General features: G+C 38.4%; 1 protein-coding gene across 1 annotated transcript in view; it reads right to left on the bottom strand.

Annotated features, from left to right (window-relative positions):
- Positions 1–23,442, bottom strand: part of LOC123246963 (T cell activation RhoGTPase activating protein) — a 127,173-nt gene that overhangs the window by 8,794 nt on the left and 94,937 nt on the right. The window contains exons 5-7 of the mRNA XM_044675745.1: positions 1,176–1,217; positions 335–422; positions 183–236 (exon numbers count right to left, since the gene is read on the bottom strand). Of these exons, the coding sequence (XP_044531680.1) occupies positions 183–236; positions 335–422; positions 1,176–1,217 (184 nt within the window). The remainder of the gene's footprint in view (positions 1–182; positions 237–334; positions 423–1,175; positions 1,218–23,442) is intronic.

Here is a 23,442-nt window from a genome sequence, read left to right on the forward strand (position 1 = left end):
AAGCATCTTACTTAAATAACTAGTGATAGAACTGGAATTTGAACCCAGGTCCTCAAACTCCAAAATCAAGGTTCTTTCCAGGCTACATTGCTTCTCTGTCACAAGTCTACAAATCCAACTTAAACAAGTCTCAAATGAATAGACATTCTGGTCAAAGACATAATATTTAATTTATTTCTTACCTCTGGCTGACATTCAATTAAAGTTTCCATGTCATTGGCATTTAGTGTTTTGGACTGTAAGAAAAAGAAAAGAAAAGAACATAAGAGAGATGAATGGTCTTGGACTCTAACCTGTTAGAAACATGAATTTATAAAAGTCTAGGGATACTTACAGCATTGCAGCCACTTAACACCTTCATCAGAGCTTGAGCTGATTGATCCGTGATGAACTTCACTCCTCTGGAGGTCTCTTGGCTCTGCCTAGAGTAAAGGAGCAGGTGGGAGAATTAAGACTAGTCAGAATCAAAGAATGTTCACCATCTCCAGAGAAAGAACTGCTGGAGTAAGAATACAGATGAAAGCATACAATTTTTCATTTGTTTATTTGGGTTTACGTTTTGGGGTTTTGATTTTATAATATTTTTCACTTACAAAAATGAATAATATAAAATTTTGTTTTGTGTGATAATACATGTATAACATAAAAAAAATAAAAGCTTATTTAAAAATTCCCCATAGAAAAAAACTAGTCAGGATCAACTGCATTCTCTACTAAAAACAAGCTTTTAAGATTGTTTTGACAATTAAAAAAAATTTAAAGACTATTATATCTGTTGCCAGATGCTCTGAGGAGAGACTCTTATAACACTTTTTTCCCCTAAATTACTTAAGTATGAGAACTATACCATCCTAAAATGTAATGTTATTTACTTTCGAATTGGAGTTTGCTTTTAGACGGACTGATTTCTAATCCATTAGTCAACACAAACTGCTGTCAAAGCATCTTCTAAATAATCAAGATTGCCTTTCTCAGGAATTTAGTTGAAGAAGTAAAGAAAACAATTCTAGCAGTTGTCATCCTCAGGAGAGACAGCGCATTTTCAGCACTTAGAATCCCTGTGGACATAGGATGAGATGGGACGGTTGCAGCTGTTCTCTTAGATGTGTGCTATCAGTTATCCATGATAGGCAAGGCTTCATATGGATCACTTTGTGGTTATCCAAAGTACTTACCCTCGGAGGGTCTTCAGCCAGAGTTCTTTTACCTCTGCCGAACTGTACAAAAGAAGAGAAAGAGCATGTCACTCGCTGTCACCGCCAATCCACTGGTGAAGGAGAAAGAGACTGAACCGTTCTAAGCTCATGTGTTCTGCATTATAAGCAGAGGGTGGGGGCAGGTGGAAATTCACAATGTAACGGAGACAGGAAGAAGCATCATGGGGCTGTCATCCCCAGATATAGCCAGCCAAACACCCGAAAGCTCGAGACTTCCTCTTGCCTTATATGGCACAAGGGTACTTTTTTCTTTCTTTCTCTCTCTCTCTTTTTTTTTTTCAATGAAGAGCAAACAAAAATCTGTGAGTTGCTCAGACTGGAAAAGATGACGTATAAGGCACCCTGCAGGTAAAGGTTCCACATAATGTCAGAGGTGGGATGTGTGAATTAGAAATGATGCTAGGTAAACACTATGGCCTTTTCTAAAGAGGGAGTATTTTATGGGACATGTTTTTAATCTTCAAATGACCCTTTTTTGTTTGTGTTGTCACCCTCCACCAGACCACCCACTATCCTGTAAGACAATCAACATTTTGTGTGTGTGTGTGTGTGTGTGTGTGTGTGTGTGTGTGTGTGTGTGTTCCCTGGATGCTAAGCACCATATCTGACACTGCTAAGGGATACTGCTATATCTCATAGGAATACTCCTTAAACATGAGAGTTTAAGTTCTGACTCGATCACCGAGTAGCTAAGTGACCCTGAGCAAATTATTTTATCTCTCTGGGGCTCAGTTTCCTTATGTGTAAAATGAGGGGCTTATAGAAGGTTAGGGAAAACCTATAATAGACAGAAAGCTGGCCTCAGATCTTGCCTAGTCCTAACCTTTCTACTAACCTTTAGTCTCAAATCTTCCAACTAATTTCCTTTAAGACATCCTAAACTGTTTCTTGAACTCCACAAGTCCAAAATGGAACTCATTCTCTTTTTCCAATCCCCTACCCTGGCACTCCATACCACCAAGTTATCATCCTCAACTGCTCACTCTCGTTTGTTCCACATAGCCCATCTGTTGTCAGATCTTGTCATCTCTACTTTCTCACTATTTTTTGTATATATTTCCTTCTCTCCACTCACACAACACCATTCTTATACCAGCTGTCATTGTTTCTTTCTTTCTTTTTTTTTTAAACCCATACCTTCTGTCTTAGAACCAATACTGTATATTGGTTACAAGACAGAAGAGTAGTAAGAGCTAGGCAATAGAGGTTAAGTGATTTGCCCAGGGTCACACAGCTAGTAAGCATCTGAAGTCAGATTTGAACTGACCAAGATGAATCTTCCTGGCTCCACGGTTGGTGCTCTATCCAATGTGACACCTGGCTACACTTATAGTCTTATACCTGCCCTATTATTCTTTTTAAAATCCACAAATTTAAATGAATATAAGTTGTTGAATAAATACTCAGAGTTGCCCTGATAGTAACTATGGGGATCAGGAAAAATAGAGCATTGAAAGAAATTAGAGATTCTAAAGGGGCAGCTAGGTGGTGCAGTGGATAGAGTTCCAGGTCTGGAGTCAGGAAGACCTGAATTCAAATCAAATCTGCCTTCAGATACTTTATAGTTCTGTGACCCTGGGCAAGTCACTTAACCTTGTTTGCCTCAGTTCCTTGTCTGTAAAATGAGCAAGAGAAGGAAATGGCAAACCACTCTGGTATCTTTGCCAAGAAGACCCTAAATGGTGTCATGAAGAGTCGAATACAACTGCAATGACCGAACAACAAGGGATTCTGAAAGACTGAGTTGAGAAGAGACAGTCATTTCTGATATGGGGACCAGTCTTTGCAAAGGCATGAAGATGAAATGCCATGTGTGAAGAAGGGCAAAAGGTTATATTATTCAAATGCATGTAGAGAAGTCATATATAATAAGTCTAGTAATATAGGTTGGGATCAAATTGTGAAAGGCTTTAAATGTCCAATAGAGGAGTTATAATGATCTTAGAGGTACCTGGGAGTCATTAGTATTTATTCAACATAGGAGTGACATATTTAGACCTTATATATTGGAGAAGGGAGATATCAATTACAAAGTTATTGCAATAATCCAGGAAAAGAGGTGATGAAAGTCTGATTTCGGATGATCAAAATGTAGTTGCTTACTCTGAGCAAGTTCAACTTTGGGGCTCAGTTTCCTTTTTATGTAAAATGAAAGGGTTGGAGTATGTGGCCTCTAAGTTCTATTTCAGTTCCAGATCTATGATCTCATGGTACTATGATCTCCAACGTCTCTTCTATCTTAAAGTCTACGAAAGAAATGAAATCTCTTCAGGATCCTCACCAAAAACCAAGTCTAATTTTCTGCAGTAATGAGGATAAAACCTTTCAAAACCAAACTATTCACTTTCCAATTTTTGCCCCTCCAAAATAAATGTTGTTCTCACTTTCCACAACACATGTATTTTTTTTTAAAAAAGGAAAGAAAGTGTTATATCACTTAACATTTCTGGCATGCAGTGCTCATCAATTTTGTCAGTTAATATTTTTATAGATAATTATCAATTTCCTCTGAATTCTCTGATATACTAAACTATAGCTATGCGTAATATTCAAATGAAATAATGTATATAAACAGCTCTGAAAACCTTAAAGCATCATATAGATGTGTTACTGTCATTATTATTCCCTAATAATATTATTTTACTGGTACTGGTTTAGTTTTCCTCTTCCTTTTGGTGCATTTTCTTTTTCTTTTTCTTTTTCCCCATTAAAATTCCTAATTGTTTTAAACTGCACAATTCCACAGAAAGACTGGAAAGAAAAACCCTTTATTGATTGCTTAGACCAGTATGATGCTGTTAGGGCATGAATCAGCTTGCCAGCTCAAAGGCTTGATGTTCAGGAAAAGAAGGAGCTGTATATACCTCTGTAATCACCACTGTTCCAAAGGGTGCTGAATCAGTTCACCAACTGATGAATTCAATGGATGAATCAAAACCCAGAGGCTCATGGCTACCTATGATCACAGAGTCAAAGAATCACAGAATTTCAGAGTCAAAAGTGACCTCAGTGATCATCTAGTTCAGCCCATGAATGAATGGAACCACCACTATAAAATACCCAATAAGTGGTCATCTGGTCCCTGCTAAAAGTCTTCTGAGGAAGGGGGACTCACCAGCCTTCTGTGAGGGGGTGAAGGGAAGGTAGGTAGAAGGAAGGATGGATGGGAGAAAGGAGAGAGGAAGGTAGAGGAAGGGAAAGGAAGGTAGTGGTCCCAGCCCCCGGCAGGGGAAAATTGACCAGAGCCCTTCAAGGGCTCAAATAAAAGATCAGAGAGCAACTTTAGGGTTTAGAATAGCTAGGTTTTATTTTAATTAGAAAAGGGAAGGTCTAGGAAAAACTAGGAGGTAGATAGAAAGGGGAAAAGGCGCCAAGAGAGAACTCTGCAGGGTTTAGCCTCCGTGCTCAGGAGAGCTAGGGAGACCTCCAAAAAAGCACCAAACTTTCTCTTTTATATACTTCCTCCGACACCTCCCACAAAAGAAGTGGGAGGTGTCAGGGGAAGTTATAGCAGGGAGCCCTGGGAGTCGGGAGTCGTAGTCTTCCAGGGCTTACAACAATTCCAAATGACACACTTCCAAGTAGCCAATTCAAATTTGGGACAGCTCTAATTTTTAGAAAGGAGTCGTTGTTTCTCTCCCCTCCCTTCTCTAGTAGGAAGTTCTTCTAAGCCTAAATTGACTTCTTTATAACTTCTACATGTTATTCCAGATTCTGCCACCAAAGGCAACCAAGCTTAACAAGTCTAATGCCATAGTGATCCAAAGATCTTATATTTATATATGATATATATCCAAGAGCTTATATTGATAGCGTCTCCTCCTTCCAGTTTTGCTCCAGCGTTTCATGGTGGTAACCCTGTACTGTGTAAAGCCATGCCAAAAGAGAAGTGTTTCTAGGTCTCTCTGGATGGAAAGATTTCAAACAGAAGGCTAGTAAGGGGCTCTGTCTGACATTTGAAGGGTCATCTAATTAAGCTCAGAGAGGATTTTCAACATAGATTTGGGTTAATAAGTGATGAAAAGGAAACATGCTGATGAAGTCATGGTACCTTCAAATATTAGCTAGCACTTTTAATCCCAAGATGCTTTCCCAACCATCATCTTCATCCTGACGGGTAGTTGTTTCAGATAGAGAAACAGAGGCAGAAAGGTACAAGACTTGCCCAAAGTCTCTGAATAATCAGACTAGAACCTCCAGCCTCCTCATCCCTAATTTCTAGCTCAGGGCATGACTATTTGTTAGATGGCATTGTGAGCAACTTGAGAGCAGGAACTGTCTTTTACCTTTCTTTATATATATATATACACGTTCCCATTGTTTAGGTGCCTGGTACATTGTTCATTGGTTTTAAAAAAAAAAACCCTTACCTCTTGTCTTAGAATCCATATTAAATATCAGTTTCAAGATAGAGTGTTAAATGACCTTTTCAAGGTCACACAACTAGGAAGTACCTGAGGCCAAATTTTGAACCCTGGACCTCCTGTCTCTAACCCTAGCTCTCATATACCAAGCTACCCAACTGCCCCCCGTCCTTGTACTTTAGGATGAATGACATGGCTGTAGGCACTTATTGACTAACCAACTTCACATACTCATTTGGGAAGGCCATTCTTTTCCATTCTCATCTGCAAGTTTTACTGCAACTAAATAATTCCAGTCGAATGAGAGACTAGTTTGTTTTTAAAGGCAACTCCAAAGAAGGCTTCATAAGCTTTGTTCTTGACTGAAAAAGGTATAGACATGAAAAATAAATTCACAAAGGAGATATCCCTGATACATACTTACATTTTTTTCTTTTTCATCCCCTTGGCTTTGCTTTCTTAGTAGCAAATGAAAGCACAAACATCTAGTTCCTGTGCAAATACTCATTTTTGTGTGAACATTATCTTATAAGATCATTTTAATGCTTTCTTCTTTTGTTTCTCTTCTTTCTCTATTCCCAATGTATGTGTTGCCCTTGGAATGAAACAGCTGGCTCTCTTGCACTTTGTACCCCTACCATGTACCACAGTGCCTGACACATAGTAGGGTAGCTAATAAATGTTTATGGAGTGATTATTGATGAACTCTTCTGTAACTCTGAATTCCCTCTATTCGGCTGATTTCTTAGCAAAGGATGTGTGGAGAGACAAGCAGAACATCCAGTTGACTGTTGTAAGAGTCCATGTGTGAAGTGATGAGGGCATGAGTAGTGACAATGTGAGAGAAGGAAAGGAGGAGTATAAGAAAGATGATACAAAGTTAGAAATAACAAGACTTGACTATTATCTTTTATCTCTCCCAATGACTTAGGAGTTTGGAAGGAGAGGGAGATGGCTTCAATCATATGTGAAAGATAAAAGAGAAATTAGATGTCATGCAGCATAGCCTCCTGTGTAAAATGAAAGGGTTGGATTGAATGATCCACAAAATTCCTTCTTACGTACGACCTATGATTTCTGTAGAGTAATTGTTATTTCTGAAGGTTACTTCTTATATAGCTCCTATTGGGCTAATTAATTTACAGAAACTAAGTTGATGATTTTCAGACCTTAAAAGCTCAGTAAGCATAAGCTTGAGGAAGCTCAGCAAAACCCCCCACCCAACCTGACTGGGTGCGGATGATGGAAAGAGTGGTGAGAAGAATAAGCATCAGCTGCAATAACGAGTATTATTTAACTTATATTCAGGGTTACTAAATCCAACATTTATTAAGAGGTTACTATATTCAGGATCACTGCTAGGGATACTGCAAAGAATACAAAAGTGGGCAAGGATTATTCCCATTTATATAATGCCTTTTGGTTTTCACAATTTCTCATTCTTTTAGGTACTTTTAGGCAAATGTGGAAAGAATTATTACCTCTATTTTACAGATGAGGAAACTGATGCTTTTAGATCTAGTGCTCTTTCCAAAATCCCTCAGTGACACTTCCATTATACCCCAATTCCCTGCCTTCAAGCTCCTAGTGGAGGAGCTGAAACATATACAGAGAAATATAACAAGGGGTAGATTGACTCTTGGTGCCAAAAGAGAGTTATCCGTTTCCTTGAGAATATCAATAAATGTGGCAATAAGAGGTCTAGATAATTTGCTTTAATTTCTTCTTAGCAAAGATATTCTTCAGTTCATATAAATTCATCAATACTGATAGTTAACAAGACTTCCCTGGCATCATTTCTACAAAATTTGGCAGTCACTATCTATTTTGCCCATTGGTCTTTGTGCATGTTCAAAAAATAGATTCTTTGTTCAGATAGTTGGCTAAGGAGAAAATCCCACAGAGGTTTAATGGGGACAGCCACCCAGCAGTATGGCTCTCTGCCCTGTATATAATCTAGCGGAAGACAGGTTCTGCATCAGTGCTTCTGAATATTCCACACTGCCTGATTTCTAGATTCATTTTGGTTGGCATGATTACAGCCCTCTGAGCAACAATAGAAACATTTATAAACACAGTACTGTATTTGGGAACAGTTATGGGAAAAAAGAAGCCCAACATAAAACAGATGGGGAGTTCACTTCTACTCTCTCCATATCTATCCAATCCTCCCACTCCCATTTTCTTTAAAAACAAGATCCTTCTTTGCCTAGAAGGTTCTTCAAATCATGAGGTTCCGATAATACCACCAACTCTTGCAAGTGGTCAGAAATGTACAAGACTATGAGAATCCAATTGGACCAAGTAGCAATGAGGCTTTAACCCGTGAAACTTTCTCACTACAGCATGTTGATGACCCTGGCACAAACTGGGTGATCATCTGATTTTTCACTAAATCAGAGATAAGTGATTCTCCCTCTTTTCCCCCTTTCCCAGTAGCCTATTTGCATATTTTCCTTGGATCTGGATATGGGGTCTATGGAAGGAGAAATCAGGCACTGGACAGGACCTTAGAGGTTGAAACCAGTCCAGTTCCCCATAATTTTACACTCTGACCCAGAAGGTTAAGTGACTTGTTCTGTGTCACAAAGATAGGCAGTAAGAGAACTGGAATAGATTCCAAACCTACTTCTCTCTCTTGGGTGAAAGGGTTGTCATTGTGGATTGTGAATTCCCCCCCTCCACCCCACCTTTGTAAGCCTAAGAGCAATTCCTGCATATTTCTTTACCCAGAATGACAATCTGTCCTCTTTATCCTTACAAGGCCAAGCTTGATTTCCACTTTTTAGATGGAACCCAAGGAGACATTTCTGGATGTGCTTTCTACTTCTATTGAAAATTGACAAGGACTATTACCTTATTAATACAGTAATGGTTATCTATGAAGTGCTGAACAAAATTGTATCAAAACAAATTAAAGAATGGATAACAATTAAATTCTTTGTTGTATTTTGTTTTGACTTTTCCTTAGGGCAAACTTCCTCTTTTTATATTTTACGAAGGGAAGAGGATTATGATAAAATCTTGTTTTCTGTCAATCATTCAACACATCCTTGGTTCCATTTTTAGACAGAAAATTGAGCTGCATTCAGTTCTTACCATAATGCATCACAGGAAGGCAACTAGGTAGATCAGTGGTTTGAGAGTCAAACCTAGAGATGGGAGGTCCTGAGTTCAAATCTGGCCTCAGAGTCTTCCCTGGGCAAATCAGTTAACCCCTGTTGCCTAACCCTTACCACTCTTCTGCCTTTGAACCAATAGGAAAGGTGAGTGATTAAAAAAATGCATTATGGCTCCTCTTTCTTATGGTCAGGACTGCTATATTGCCCCTCAGAGTTTCAGGGTATTCTTTGGGATTTGGGGTATTTTTTCTCTACTGCAATTGGTTCAATCCCCAACAACTATGCCCCTTCTATTTTAGGGGACGACTAGCACCCCAACTCCATTTAACCATTTGACATCAATTAGCTGTGACAAAGGGATATTTACTTCAAAAATAAGCAAGAACAAATATACATTTCACTCAGTTTGCTCATCTATAAAATGAAGGGATTGAACTAGATGGCTTCTGAAAGGGAAAGATCCCTTTCATTTCTAGCTTTGTGTTCCTGTGCTCCTTTAATAAGTTGCAGAGGCAAATTCAAGTTGTCTTCTTATCAATGAAAGCTGCTCCAAAGTAGAAGGAAAGAGAATAAGTCCTTCATATAGCCCCAACTGTAGACCAGGTATGGTACTTTAGCACTTTTTACAAATATTAACTTATTTGATTCTCATAACCCTGCAAGATAGGCACTGTGATTATTATTTTACAGTTGAGGAAAGAAAGTAAGGTAAGAGAGATGAAGTCGCTTGCCCAGGGTCAAACAGTCTCTAAGCTTAGAATTGAACTCAAGTCTTCTTGACTCCAAGCCCAATATTCTATTTACTGAGCCACCTACCTGACTAAGGGAAAAATGGACTTCCACCAATGGAGTTCTCCATGAGAGGCATGGTGATTATCAGAGATGTTGGAAAGCGGATTTCTACACAAGATTTCTCAGGACAGTTAGGTGACACAGTGGATTTAGTGCTGGGTCTGGAGTCAGAAAAATCTGAGTTCAAATCCAGTCATAGATACTTATTAGCAGTGTGACCTTGAGCAAATCATATAATCCTGTGTGCCTTAGTTTCTTCATCTATAAAATGAGCCAGAGGAGGAAATGGCAAATTTCTCTAGCACCTTTGCCAAGAAAACCCTAAAAGGGGTCACAGAGAATCTGACAGGACTGAAAACAACTAAATAGATGCAGGAAGTTTACCAACCACTGCTATCTTTATAACTAATAATTTCCCATTACCTGCTTCTCTGCCTATATTAATCAATTGCTGGCTGTATAAAATTACCCTAACCCCCACCTCATGGTCTCTCATTTCTATCTTCCTCAAGTCTACGTAGGACCCTCTCTTACCTTGCCCATCCCTTCCACTGTGCTCTCCAGAATTCCAGAATAGTGAACAAACTCCCCTTTATCCTGGACCAGAAATTGTCACTGACACCTCTGAGAAGATGCCACAGTGGTAGCATGGCATGGTTTGGGTGGGGAAGTCTCCAGAAATAATGGTTCTAATGGTGATGAACAAGAGGAAGTAGTGTGGATTGTTGGTGTGGAAGGTTATCATCAGGCAATGGGCAGTCAAAGGTTAGAAGCAGGTAAGATATCTAGAGAACTAAAAAATGGATCAGCAATAAGGAGGCATCAGGATCCAAAAGGAAATGCAGATGAACATGGTCTAAGGTCACACAAGAATCTAAAGAATTGAGCATCTTAACAAATTTGAGTTCAAATATGATATGCTTCCCAATTGTTGTCATTTTGTGTTGGCCCTTTGTTTTCGAAGAAGACCAATGACATCATGGAGTGATGTCTTGTGAGTGAATTGGATTTAAGTGAAGTAGTTACATAAAGTCATCAGCCTTGCTCTCTCTTCCAGAGTTATCAAAGTCTACAGGCAAGGCAAAAGTCAAGATGACTGGCAATGACCTGGGTTACAGTGGATAACCTTGGTGTCTTTGATATCTGACCAACTTCTAGGCACACCCCAGTGGATTGGAAAGAATTTTTCTCATCTACCTATTCTGCCAGGGGAAGTCTTTGAATGCTTGAAGTGGACATCCCCTTAATTCACCAATAGGTTTGTGGCTCAACAGTTACTTTCAACCTGGTTTAGCCCATCTGCCAAGGTGGTTTTACCAAAGTGTGACAACCAAGCATGTTAACAAATTTTTGGAGTCAGAGGTGAGAATTGGGTGGCTGGTAGACACCAAAGATGGATGAAGGCCAGGTAAGTCTTCACAACAGAGGAGCTTGATCTCACTGACTACCCCCATTATACTCCTATTTCCCAGTTAGATATATTTGGTGCCAAGATATGCCTATCCCTTTGTAAGCTTTCATATTTTGGGCTAACTCTACCTCTTTAAAGCATGAATTTCATATGTGGTTAGCTCCCTAGTGCTGCTAGTTTTCCCCTAATTGGAAACTATGGCATTTTTCTGGCAGAAGGCAGTTATAATTTAGCTATGTTACCTTGGTACAGTCATTCAATGTTGTATCTCAGTTTCCTCATTTGTCAAAGCAGGGTTTGACAACTTGGAGACACCTATAGGACACTTTTCAGAATTATGTTTCTAAATGCATAAGACAAAGTATGTAGGATTATACAAATTATTCGATTGTATTGAAACAATTATCAATTTTTTTTAAAGAAAGAAGAAATTCACTAGCCTGAGGTTAAAAACTCATATTATAGATGACATTTCCAGGAGGCAATGCTGGATATGCATTACCATCAGAGAATTGTAGTATGGAGGGAAGGTAGACTGTTGTTACTACTATTCTTTTCAGGATATAATTTATCTTTCTTTCATTCCCTCCAGGTTTTTATAATTGTTATATAGAAAAGTTGAAGACTTTTGTGAATTTATCTTAAATTCTGACAATTTATTGAAATGATTAATTCTCTCAACTAATTTCTCTATTGATTCTTGAGCATTTTCTAAGAAAATCATTACATCATTTACTAATAAGGACAATCATGCTTAGTTTTGTTGCCTCTTTGCTAATGTTTATGTCTTTATTTCTCTTTCTTCTTACTTTTCCTTTCCTTTTTTAGACCTATAGGTCAAATAATAACAGAGAAAGAGATTTTTCTTACTTTACTCCTTTATTGTGCAAACTTCTAGTGTTGTTTTACTAGAAACAATTCTAGCTTTTGATTTTACCTGAAAACAATGCTAGTTTTTTATTTATTCTTTAATCGTATTAAAACTGGCCCCTTATGCCTAGGCTTTTTAGGGTTTTTCCTGATGTTCTCTTTTCCCCACTCTAGAAATGTTCCCTCTGAGCCTTAGCAAAAATTCTTAAATGCCCTTAAGTTTAGTTCAACTTTGAAGAAAAATAAAACTATTTCATTATTTTATTTGGAGGCTTCAATATTTTCTTACTCTTTTACTAAGCTTCCTAAGAAAATAGTTCATCCAAGTCTTTAACCTCTTGTTCCCCATATTTCTACTACATAGCTAATGCCAGTAAAGCTCTTTGAAGATATGCACAATTATGTAAATTTTAGACCTATCATAGGGGAAATTATAGTTGGTAGAATGAAAAGGACTTCTTTAGATCATTTCTATTCTTTACCTTTAGTCTCCTGTATACTCTAAAGGTGGCTAGGTGGCACAGTGAATAGCAATCTAAGCCTTGAGTCAGGAAGACCCAAGTTCAAAGCTAGCCTGAGACACTAGCTGTGTGACTCTAGGCAAATCACTCAACCTTATTTGCCTGAGTTTCCTCATCTGGAAGATGAGCTGGAGAAGAAATGGCAAATCATTCCGGTATCTTTGACAAGAAAATCTTTCAAAGGGGTCACAAGGCGTTGGACACAACTGAAAATGACTTTAATAACAAGGAGCATTGTTGGGAAGATCAAATGTGATGGGAGCAGTTAGGTGTTTTAGTGGATTGAGAAGATCTAGAGACCAAAAATTCTTGGGTTCAAATCTGACCTCAGATACTTCCCAGCTGTGTGACCCTGGGCAAGTCACTTGCGCCCCTTTGCCACTCTTCTGCCTTGGAATCCATACACAGTATTCCATTCTAAGATGGAAGATAAGGGTTAAAAAAGATCAAATGAGATAATAATTGTAAAGCATTTAGCACAGTGCCTGGTACACAATAAGGTTTACATACATGTTAACTGTGATTTGAATCCATCCTCAGACACTTATTAGTTGTGTGAGACCCTTAGCAAATCACTTAACCTTTATATGCTTCAGTTTTCCTAACAGTAAAATGAGGATAACTGCACCTACCTTGTAAGTATGCTGTATTGTGATTAGTGAGTTTTAAGAGATAAACATTTAGCCCAGTGTCTTGGCACATAGTAGGTGCTGTAAAAACGCTTATTTCCTTCTCCCTTCCCTTCTCCCGTCAAAACTCAACTCAAACACCATCTTATATATGAAGCCTTTCTGAATCCATTAAATATTAGCTTTCTTCCAAAACTACCCCATATTATTTTGTATTATTCTGCGTTTCTATATATGTGCATTTTGTTTCCATGAATAGAATATAAGCTCCTCGAAGTCAGGGACTGTGTCATTTTTCTTTTTGTAGCTGGCACATAAGTAGGTACTTAATCCTGTCTGTTGACTGGTAGAGGAATGGAGTGGTCAGAAGGTTTAAATGAAAACTATGAAAATGAAGCCAGATTTAATGGAATGCAGACTCTACCTGATCTTCTAATCAAAATGTTCCAAATGGTTCAGAAGAACAGGGTCTCTAGCTAATCAGAATAAAAATCTGGCAAGTGACATTGGAAAAGATCATATTTATAGGCACTTCATACAGTTCCTTGAACTTTTCTTAAATATTTTTCCTCTTAGAATGGATATTCATTTTATGTACAGCAGCTCTCATACTGAAAGGGTTACTCAACTCAGAGTCTAGTACCATGGTTCCATCTTCTCCCTTCTCCTATATCCTGACTGTGCAGGTTGATGGCTCACCCACAGACATGCACACACACACACACACACACACACACACACACACACACACACACCACACAACTACTCTTTCAGAACAATGTGAATGGATATTAGCTCCAACTGGCTCAGCCTGATAATGAGTGCGGTGAGACAAAACAGAAGCAGAACTAGCACATCTGACTGTCTATAAGTGGCGTCTCATGCTGGATGTTCTTGGTTGGTTCCTTTTCCTTCAGTTCAGTTTGGTTTCACAAAGCCTGGGAAGTAATAACCCTACCTACCACCACCACTGAGCAAGAGCCCAAGTCTTTCTTTTGGACAAATTGGGGCCACCCTATCAATCTAGCAACTGAGGGTTGGTGTCTGCAAACCTGCTTTAATTGAAAGTCTTAGAGAACTGCCTGATCCTCAGGCTGGCAGATATCTTCATTTCTGGAGTTCTAAGTTTCTGTGAACTAAAATGAGGTGTCCACACTCAACTCTGACATCATCCAGGAGCCACTAGGAGCAGGGAGCTGCTTGATTGCCTGAGGAGAACCGAACTGGGTCAGAACTAGAATTAAAACTCAAGTCTTTTGATTCTAGAATCAGCCTTCTACTAAATAACATTACCTTAGTGAATTCAAACTCTCATTATATAGCCCAAACCTATGCCCAATTTGCATAGATAACTGTGAAGAATTCCAGTTTAGAAGCTCAGATTTCTTCATACTTTCTGTAACATATAAGAGACATATAGAGGCTAAGGAATGATAGTGCTGGAAGAGACATCCCCACGGTCACATAAGTATTTTATAAGTAGCAGACTGGTGTTCTCTGACTTGAAAACTAGTACCCTGGTGACTTTTGTAAAACCCCTATGTATTGGCTCTAAGATAGAAGAGCAGTAAAGGCTAGGCGATGGGAGTTAAGTGACTTGCCCAGGGCCACACAGTGAGGACATATCTGAGGTCATATTTGAACCTATAATTGCCTCAAGGAATTACTACCTTTCTGCAATGATTTTAAATTGGCACTGGAGCTTTGTGAGTCTTGGTTAATTTATGTTTGTGGTGTGGTCCAAATACTCATCGAATAAAATAATCTTTGGTGAGTACAGTATCTTCAAACCAGCTGCCTAAAAAAGGGGAAAGAGCAAAAGAACAAAATGTTCTTCCTTAAAGTGGCTTCACCACATGAAGATGAATAATTATAAGTAAACCATCCTAGGGTTAGCTGATTATCATCTATGAGCTGCTGAGCTAAAATATTGCCACTGGTTCTTGCAGGCTGAAGCCCTAAACTAGAATTGCACATATAATTTCAAATATCCTCATTTCTTTAATTTTATTTATTTTTATTTTTTAATATTATTTCCCTGTTTGATTTTACCTTTGGTTAAAAGAAAACACAATGTTTGGACATGGAATGTGCAGGTTCTTAGTTCAAATCTTACCTTTCACTCTTTCTAGTAGTATAACCCTGGGCAAAACATTTAATGCCCCTGAGTTTCAATTTTCTAATCTATAAACTGAAAAAATTGTACTAGATGACCTAGAGTCCTTTCCAGTTCTAAATGTATGATCTGATCCTCTGTGTCTATGTTTGTGCATTAAGATGGGGGGAAAACTGACCACAGTGTCTACCCAGCTGCTAACCACAGTATTGTCAAAAAAGTTATTTTTCAGGAGAAAAACATGAAAATTATGACTTTGTCAAGGGTATGTGAATTACATCTTTGGCATCAGTAAAATCCGAAACAAAAAAAAAACACTAAAGCCGTGGAAAAATGTTTGGTTAGTACAATTCCTCTAGGACTGCCTTTCTGAGATGTTTTTCTTTTGCTTGCTTTGACTTTCTAACTTTGTAGTCATCTGATTTGTCATATGAAAAAAATTATCAAGGACTTGTGCCTCTTTGCTTAAAGAAAAAGAGGGAAAAAAGACACTTGTTAGTTTGAATGTGTGTGGTCTACTTCCCAGATACTGTGCCTTATTTGGCATCTGTTGAAGAATCACTTCATACTGACCTCCAAAGGCAACTTCTACTCTAATTGGATGAAATTTAGGGAAGGCCTGTACTGAAAAAAAAAAAAAAAAAAAACGACACTTTTTTGAATTGTCTCCTTGTCAAACTCCAAACTAATCTCATAAACTTTGTTCCTTTAGGTGCTGGAGAGTGAGGGTTACTTTAATATTTCAAAGAATCTGTGATCATCTCTATATGGTTATGTCCTTTCTCTTTGGAAAAAATCAGATCCTGTCTATACCTTCTTTCTGTATCCATGTTTTCTCTAATGAGGAACTGCTCAACAATCAGAGACCTTTGCAGTTTGTGAGTCTATTTGTTTTCCCCTAACTCTTGCTCTTTAGCTGATGTACTCCCTAACAGATCATACATTTCTGTAATGATCTTTTTTAGGTAACTTCTTGCCTGTTGGTTATCAATGGAAATATGCTTCAGTCCTTGTATCCACCATTTATCTCTCCATTTTTTTGTGGGAGGTTGGGATCACTTTGATTCTCTGGAGGTAGTGGTATTGTCATTTGTATCTATGTAGCATCTTTTCAAAGATGGCCTTTTGTGTTGGGTAGCTGCTTGACTGACAGAAGTACTGAACAATATCACAGATTTAATCTAGCCCACCACTCCTCCTCAGTTCTATGTCCACCTCTTGTTCATATTCTAGAATTCTAACTAGTGAAGATATACTGACTACAGTATGCCTCATGACATTTCAAGTCCTTCTCAATGGTGCCTAGTCAAAATTTATTGGCTTATACTCAGCAATACCACTGCAGGTCTGTTTCCCAAGGAGATCAGGGAAAAAGGGAAAGAACATATAAGTATAAAAATAGTTATAGCAATTCTCTTTGTGGTGGCACAAAGAACTGGAAATTGAGAGGATGTCCATCAATTGGGGAATGGCTAAAAAGTTATGGTATATGATTGTGATTGACTACTTCTGTACCACAAAAAATGTGCAAGTTAATTAAAAAAGCTTGGAAAGAGCTACATGAGAGAATGAACAGCAAAATGAGTAGAACCAAGAGAACATTATATAGATCTACAGTCTTAATACTTGATGAATAACTTGTGAAAGCTCATCTCAAGAGAATGAACTGAAAAATAGAAATATGAAAGACATTACTCATATATATATCCATTTGCTGTTTGATACCTTCTATGATGTGGGAAGGGGAGGAAAGGGCTAAGATACTTGGAAATAAATTCTATTAATAATTTTTTTTAAAAGAAATTGTCCTAATAATCGATACAAGAAAAACTAAATGGATGAAAACTATCTTTTATAGACTATGATATTCACTTTAAGGCTCAGGACATATTATAGAAAATAAATAGCATATACTCACTTCCCTCATGGAACTTACAGTCAAGGAGAATTACAATTCATTCATAAATAACTCTAATTGTAAATAGAAAATATTAAGGGCATCAAAGAGGGGACAAAGTGTTGCTTAATCTTTGGGAAAGAAAAAGTAGTTTTTGACTCAAGAGAATCAGGGAAGGATTCTCTTTCCTGGAGGAGGTGACATTTAATTGGGTTCTGAAAGATAGGCAAGATATTTCAAGAGGTAGCAATGCAGAAAAGAACATTCTAACATCAGAAATATCATGAGTCAAAGCATGGAGGCAGGAATGCATGAGGGGAAAGATAGCAATTTTGTCCAGTTTGATTCGAATATAGTGCAAAACTAAGCTAGAAAGATTGTGGAAGGCTTCAAATACCGGGTAGACTCTGAATTGATGATTTTGTGAATTGGAAGCATCTTTGTAATAAGAATAGCTAGCATTTATGTGGCATTTTAAGGGTTGTAAAGTGCTTTACATGTTATCTCATTCAGTTATACCCTGAGAAGGGGATGGGAAGGTGCTATTATTATCCTTATTTTACAGATGAGGAAACTGAGACACAGAGAGGTTAAATGACCTGCCCTAAATCACTCAGCCAGTAAGTGTCTGAGGTAGAATTTGAACTAAGATCTTCCTGACTCCAATTCCAGCATTTTATCCACTGTGCCACTTAGTTGTCATAACTTTATTTTCTTGCTATTTTTTACTTCTTAAACTTGGTTCGGTCAATGGATGAAAGACATTGATAAGTCCTGAAGTGGAGAGAACTGGTTTTGGATAAAAGATGATGAGTTCTGTTTTGGATGAGTTGAATCTGAGGCGATAGTGGAACATCCAAATGCAAATGCCCAGATTCCAGATATGGGTGAACTGATAGCTCAGGAGAACAATTGGTGCTGGAGATATAGATGTGGAAATTTGGTGGATTTCATAGATGAAATATTACCATAGATAAGCTCATTAAAGAGAGAGGATAGAAGGAGGAAAGTAAACAGCTAAAGCTAAGACATGGGGGTACACAGAGATTTAGGGGGCAGGAGAAGGAACAAATGGAGCCAGTGAATCTAGAATTAGGACAGAACAAAGAGGTTTGGCTTTACTTTCAAGGCACCAAAAATTTAGAGGGTACTGATAACACTTGTGGTTTTTCAGAAGCTAGGAACAACTGATCTTAATATCTGGAGATTAAGATTAATTAGTTACATTAAAGCTATCAGATGGCAATACTTCCCCCTCCATATCCTGTGGCCATGGCTCTGTAGACAAGCTCCTACCTGCCTGGCTTCTGACTTCACCCTGCAGTTTTCCTTCTCTCTCTAAAGCCAGAAGCCTTGGGTTGTTGTGGGGTCTCTAACCTTGCCCCCTCCCAACTGATCTGAGGGTTCATTTCATGCTGTCTGCTGAGGGATATAATGTAAACTGTTGTGCAAAACCGCACATTCTTGCTGTTTCTTAAGGATGAAATCATGCATAAGCAAACACAAATTTCATGTTATGCTCAAATTGTTCCCTAATATATCAATCAAGTTGGAACAAATTTGCAATTTCAAAACAAGCAAATTTGCAATTTCAAAACATAGCAGGAATGACCATACTGTCAATGAACCAGACTCTTTCCCCTAACTAGATAGAAAAGTGGGCTAATGGAAATGACCCAAGATGATCAGTGCATGTTTATGCTGGACAGGAGAAAAATTGCTACCTCATCTATAAATGATGTGCTCCTATCCTGTACTTCCTGTGGTTCAGATAGTATCTCTGCCAGAGGTCTCCCCATTTTCTTAATCACCATGTCTTCTTTTTTTTTTTTTTAAGATCTTTAAAAAAATCCATTTATTTATTTAATTAATTTAGAACAGTGATGGGCAAACTATGGCCTGCGGACCAGATGTGGCCCCATGAAATGTTCTATGTCCTGTGACATTATTCCTAATCTGATGAATACAATGAATCTCTATGTCTTTTTGATGAGCACAGAAAATGCATGACACTAATAATGATAACTGGGATTTATCTAGTGTTTTAAAGTTTTCAAACTGCTGCACATACATCTTATTTAAACATTGTAAGAGAGCTGTTGCAAGTGTTATTAGCCCCATTTTACAGATAAGGAATGAGGCTCAGAGAGATAAAATGATTTGTTCAGTTACAAAAAATTCAGTGATTCCCAAAGTGGGTGCCACTGCCCCCTGGTGGGTGCTACAGCAATCCAGGGGAGCGGTGATGGCCACAGGTGCATTTATCTTTCCTATTAATTGCTATTAAAATAAAAAAATTAATTTCTAGGGGGCTAAGTTATATTTTTTCTGGAAAGGGGGCAGTAGGCCAAAAACATTTGGGAACCACTGAGTCACATGGTTGGTAAATATTGGAAGTAAGATTTCAACTTAGGTCTGTCTGACCCCGAATCTAGTTATTTAGCCATTATTTCATGCTGAATCATAAAGACAAAGTACCTTTTTCTATTTATGATTGTATTGAATTATGTCATATCATGTCACATTCCATCATGTCTTGCTCATATCTATACCTCCACAGCATTTCCTAGACAGGACATCTTTAGCAATGGTACCTTGTCTGTAACTGTCTCTCCTCCCTCCCCCCACTTAATTTCTAGGTTCCTTTTATGTATTATCTTCTCCCAGTGGAATGTAAGTTCTTTGAGAACAGTACTGTCTCATTTTCGAATTTTTACCTCCATTGCTTAGCTCCATACCTGATAATAATATAATATAAGCTTAATAAATGCTTCATCTATCTCATATCAACATATCATGTTGTATCATATGCTGTATCATGTCATGTCACAATTTACTGCTGGGAAGGACCTTATGGGTCATCTAGTTCAACTCTTTTCATCTTACAAATTAAGATATTGATGCGCAGAAAGATTAAATGGTAGCTAGGTAGCCTAGTGTATACAGCACTGGACCTCAACTCAATAAGAACTGGTTGAAATTCATCCTCAGCCACTCACTAGCTGTATGACCGTTGGCAAGTCACTTAACTGCTGCTGCCTCATTTTCCTCATTTGCAAAATGGAGATTATTAATAAATAAGGCCAATTGTCATTATATACAGAAAACATTACATGGAAGAATATATGACTAAAACCACCATTGAGAAGACTCTGTGTATGTGGTAGGTGCCACAGTGGATAGAACAATGGTTCTGGAGTCAAGAAGACCTGAATTCACATCAAGTCTTGGAATATTACTAATTATATGATCTTGAGCAAGTCATTTGACCTCTGCTTCAGTTTCCTCAGCTGTAAAATGAGGATAATAGTAGCACCTATCTCTCACAGTGGTTTTGGAAATCATCAAATGAGATATTTGTAAGAGTTTAGCCCTGTGCTTGGCATATATTAAGTGCCATGTCAATATTAGTTGCTATTATGATTTATTATTATTACCCAAGCTCACATAAATCTTTGGGCAAAGCCAGGATTTGAAGCATATTCTTTTAGATATTCTGAGAGCACTCAGGAGGTGAAAAGTGGGAGGTTCCTCTTTTCCCCAAGCCTCTCAATGCATGTAGCTGGTGCCCTTCCTCTTCTTAGAAGCATGGCAAGAGTTGTCCTCATGACATTAGGAGATGAAAGGGCAGAGGAAACATTAGAACTCTTTTACTTGGATTTATTCCAGATTCCTAATTCTGAATAAATGTGAATTCAATGCCTTGGGAGCTACCCATCTCTACAAAGTCTCCAAGGCCAAGAACTATCTTTTAGCTATCTCCCTCCCCCAGGTAAAGAATCTCTCAGTTCCTTAGGGGCAGGGATTCCTTAATTTTTGCCTTTGTATCTTCCGTATCTAGCCCAAAGTCTCTGCTAGAATTTATCTTATTACTTATTCTCCCCATCCTCTTTCTATGGAATTGGTTTGCTGGGGCATAGAAAATGCCCATGGTTGATGCCCAACAAATGTTAAATTGAATGGAATTTTTTCAATCTACAAGAAAGTCAAGTGGTTTTGACAAAGCCTCTTATGCCCACCCAACAGATACAGTGCAGTTTGGATGCATGCAAAGAAAAATCGTCTACATTAGCACATCTTAACTTCTCTCCCTGCATTACAGATGTATGCTATCTTTTACATAGAAGTCTCATCTCCTCCAGCTAGATTGTAAGCCCCTGGGGCAAAGGGACAACCTGTGATTCAGCTTTGTGTTCCCATAGTCTCCAGCATAGTGGGGAGAACTCCATCATGAACAGCTGGCATCTCACTCCTTTTCTCTGCTTGTACAACTACCACCCTCTTTGAGGTCCTTATTACTTCTTGCTTGGTCTATTGCAAAAGTATCCTAACATAGTGCCCTGCACATAAAAAAGGTTTTGTTGATTCAAGGCAAGTAGTGAGGGGAAAGAGCAGTAGTCTTGAGGTGGAGGACTTCTGTCTGGTCCTTGGTAAATCAATGAATCTCCTTGGACTTGAATTTCCACAAGTAGAAAATGAAGGAGGTTGTGCCATTTAGCCTCTGACCTCATCTCCAGATTTAATCTATGATTCTAAGTGGGCTAGGCTCCGGTGATAATAGAATGATAGTTTCTATAATCAGAACTTCCTTGCCTCATTTTCATTTCTGCCAGATGTCTCATTTTTTGCAGGTGCTCTCCATTTTCAAAAGCTCTTCCCAGCTAATTAAAGAATTAGGGGGATTGTTTCAGTATTCCATTGCATTTGACATTAAAATCTAACCCCCAGCACTTTTGTCAATCAACCAACATGGAGATGAAGATTATCTTCAGCAGGGGCCAGCTTTCATTAGTGGCCTAAGAAGATGCTCAGGACATTAAGTCAGAACATTGCTCTCTCTTTTTTTTCCCTCCAAAGAGATGTGGTATTCCCCTCGACAGCGATGACTCATTTCCCTTAGTGTGAGGTTAAAAAAACCAAATGGACCACAAGCTGTACAAGAACACCCAAGTGTCCTAGGTCTGCTTTCTTTCTGCAGAGTTATCAATCCTCCACCTGTTAGTAGAATTCAGTTTTCTTGTCACTAATTTTTCTCTTAATCCTTGAATATCACTTCAAATAAATATCCTTTATTCTTATCCACAGAGCATAAGGACAGAACAAAATGAGCAAAAAGGCAGTTGTTAAGTGCTTCCTATGTGCCAAGCATTATGCCAAGGGCTGGGGATAAAAGCAAGACCATCCCTGCCCTCAAAGAGCTTTCATTCTAATAGAGAAAGATAGCATTTCACAAAGAGCTTTAAAAGAATGCCTGTCCCTTGACCCAGCCACACCACTGCTGGGTTTGTATCCCAAAGAGATAATAAGGAAAAAGAAAAATATTTATAGCTGTGCTCTTTGTGGTGGCAAAAAATTGGAAAATGAGGGGATGCCCGTGTACTGGGGAATGGCTGAACAAGTTGTAGTATCTATTGATGATGGAATACTATTGTGTTAAAAGGAATAATGAACTGGAGGAATTCCATGTGAACTGGAACAACCTCCAGGAATTGATGCAGAGAGAAAGAAGCAGAACCAGGAGAACCATATACACAGAGACTGATACATTGAGGCACAATCGAATGTAATGGATTTCTCTACTAGCAGCAATGTGATGACCCAGGACAATCCAGAGGAATTTGTGAGAAAGAACACTACCACATCCAGAGAAAGAACTGTCCAGAAAAGCATTAGAAAAATATGTGACCGATCACATAGTGCGATAGGAATGTGATTAGGGTTTTGATGTTAAAGAATCACTCTACTGCAAATATGAATAACATGGAAATATGTTTTGAACAATGATACATGTATAACCCAGTGGAACTGCTTGTTGGCTTTGGGAGAGGGGAAAAGAGAGTTGGGGAAAGAGAATTATGAATCATGTAATCATGGGAAAATATTCTAAATAAAAATTTAAAAATTAAAAAAAAAAGAAAGCATTTATTGGGGAATAGTGGATAGGGAGGGTTGTTTTGATTTGGAATGCCACAAGTGATGGTGAACCTTTTAGAGACCAAGTGCCCAAACTACAACCCTCATACTGCATGTGAGCCCCTCCCTCCTTACCCAGACAGGAAAGGGAGGAAGCACTCCCATGGGCAGCTGGGCAGAGGGGTGAATGATGTGAGAAATGTCCTCAGGTGCTCATGGAGAGGAGGAAGGGAGCAGCTTCTTCCAGCACTTGTGCCATATGTTTGCCAACACAGTCATAGGCATTGTGAGTGGGTCCATAAGGCAATTAATTGCTCAGCCCTTTCTGGGAATGGCATCAATCATTTTTGTGTCATAGGCCTCTTTGGCAATCTGGTGAAAACTATGGACTTCTTCTCATAATAATATTTTAAATAATTGATGAACTCTAGTTAGAAACTAGTGAAAAGAGCTAAAGATAGAAAGCATTGGGAGTTGGAAGGCTGGAGGTGAGAGTGGAAAGGAAACTCCTTAGCAGCATGGCATAAAGATGGCTGGGGAAGGGCATCATGGTGGGTCTGGGTGAGGGCAAGATATAGTGAGTGTTCAAT

The sequence above is a fragment of the Gracilinanus agilis genome, chromosome 4, assembly GCF_016433145.1.
Source record: "Gracilinanus agilis isolate LMUSP501 chromosome 4, AgileGrace, whole genome shotgun sequence".
In the NCBI taxonomy this organism is placed as follows: Eukaryota; Metazoa; Chordata; class Mammalia; order Didelphimorphia; family Didelphidae; genus Gracilinanus; species Gracilinanus agilis.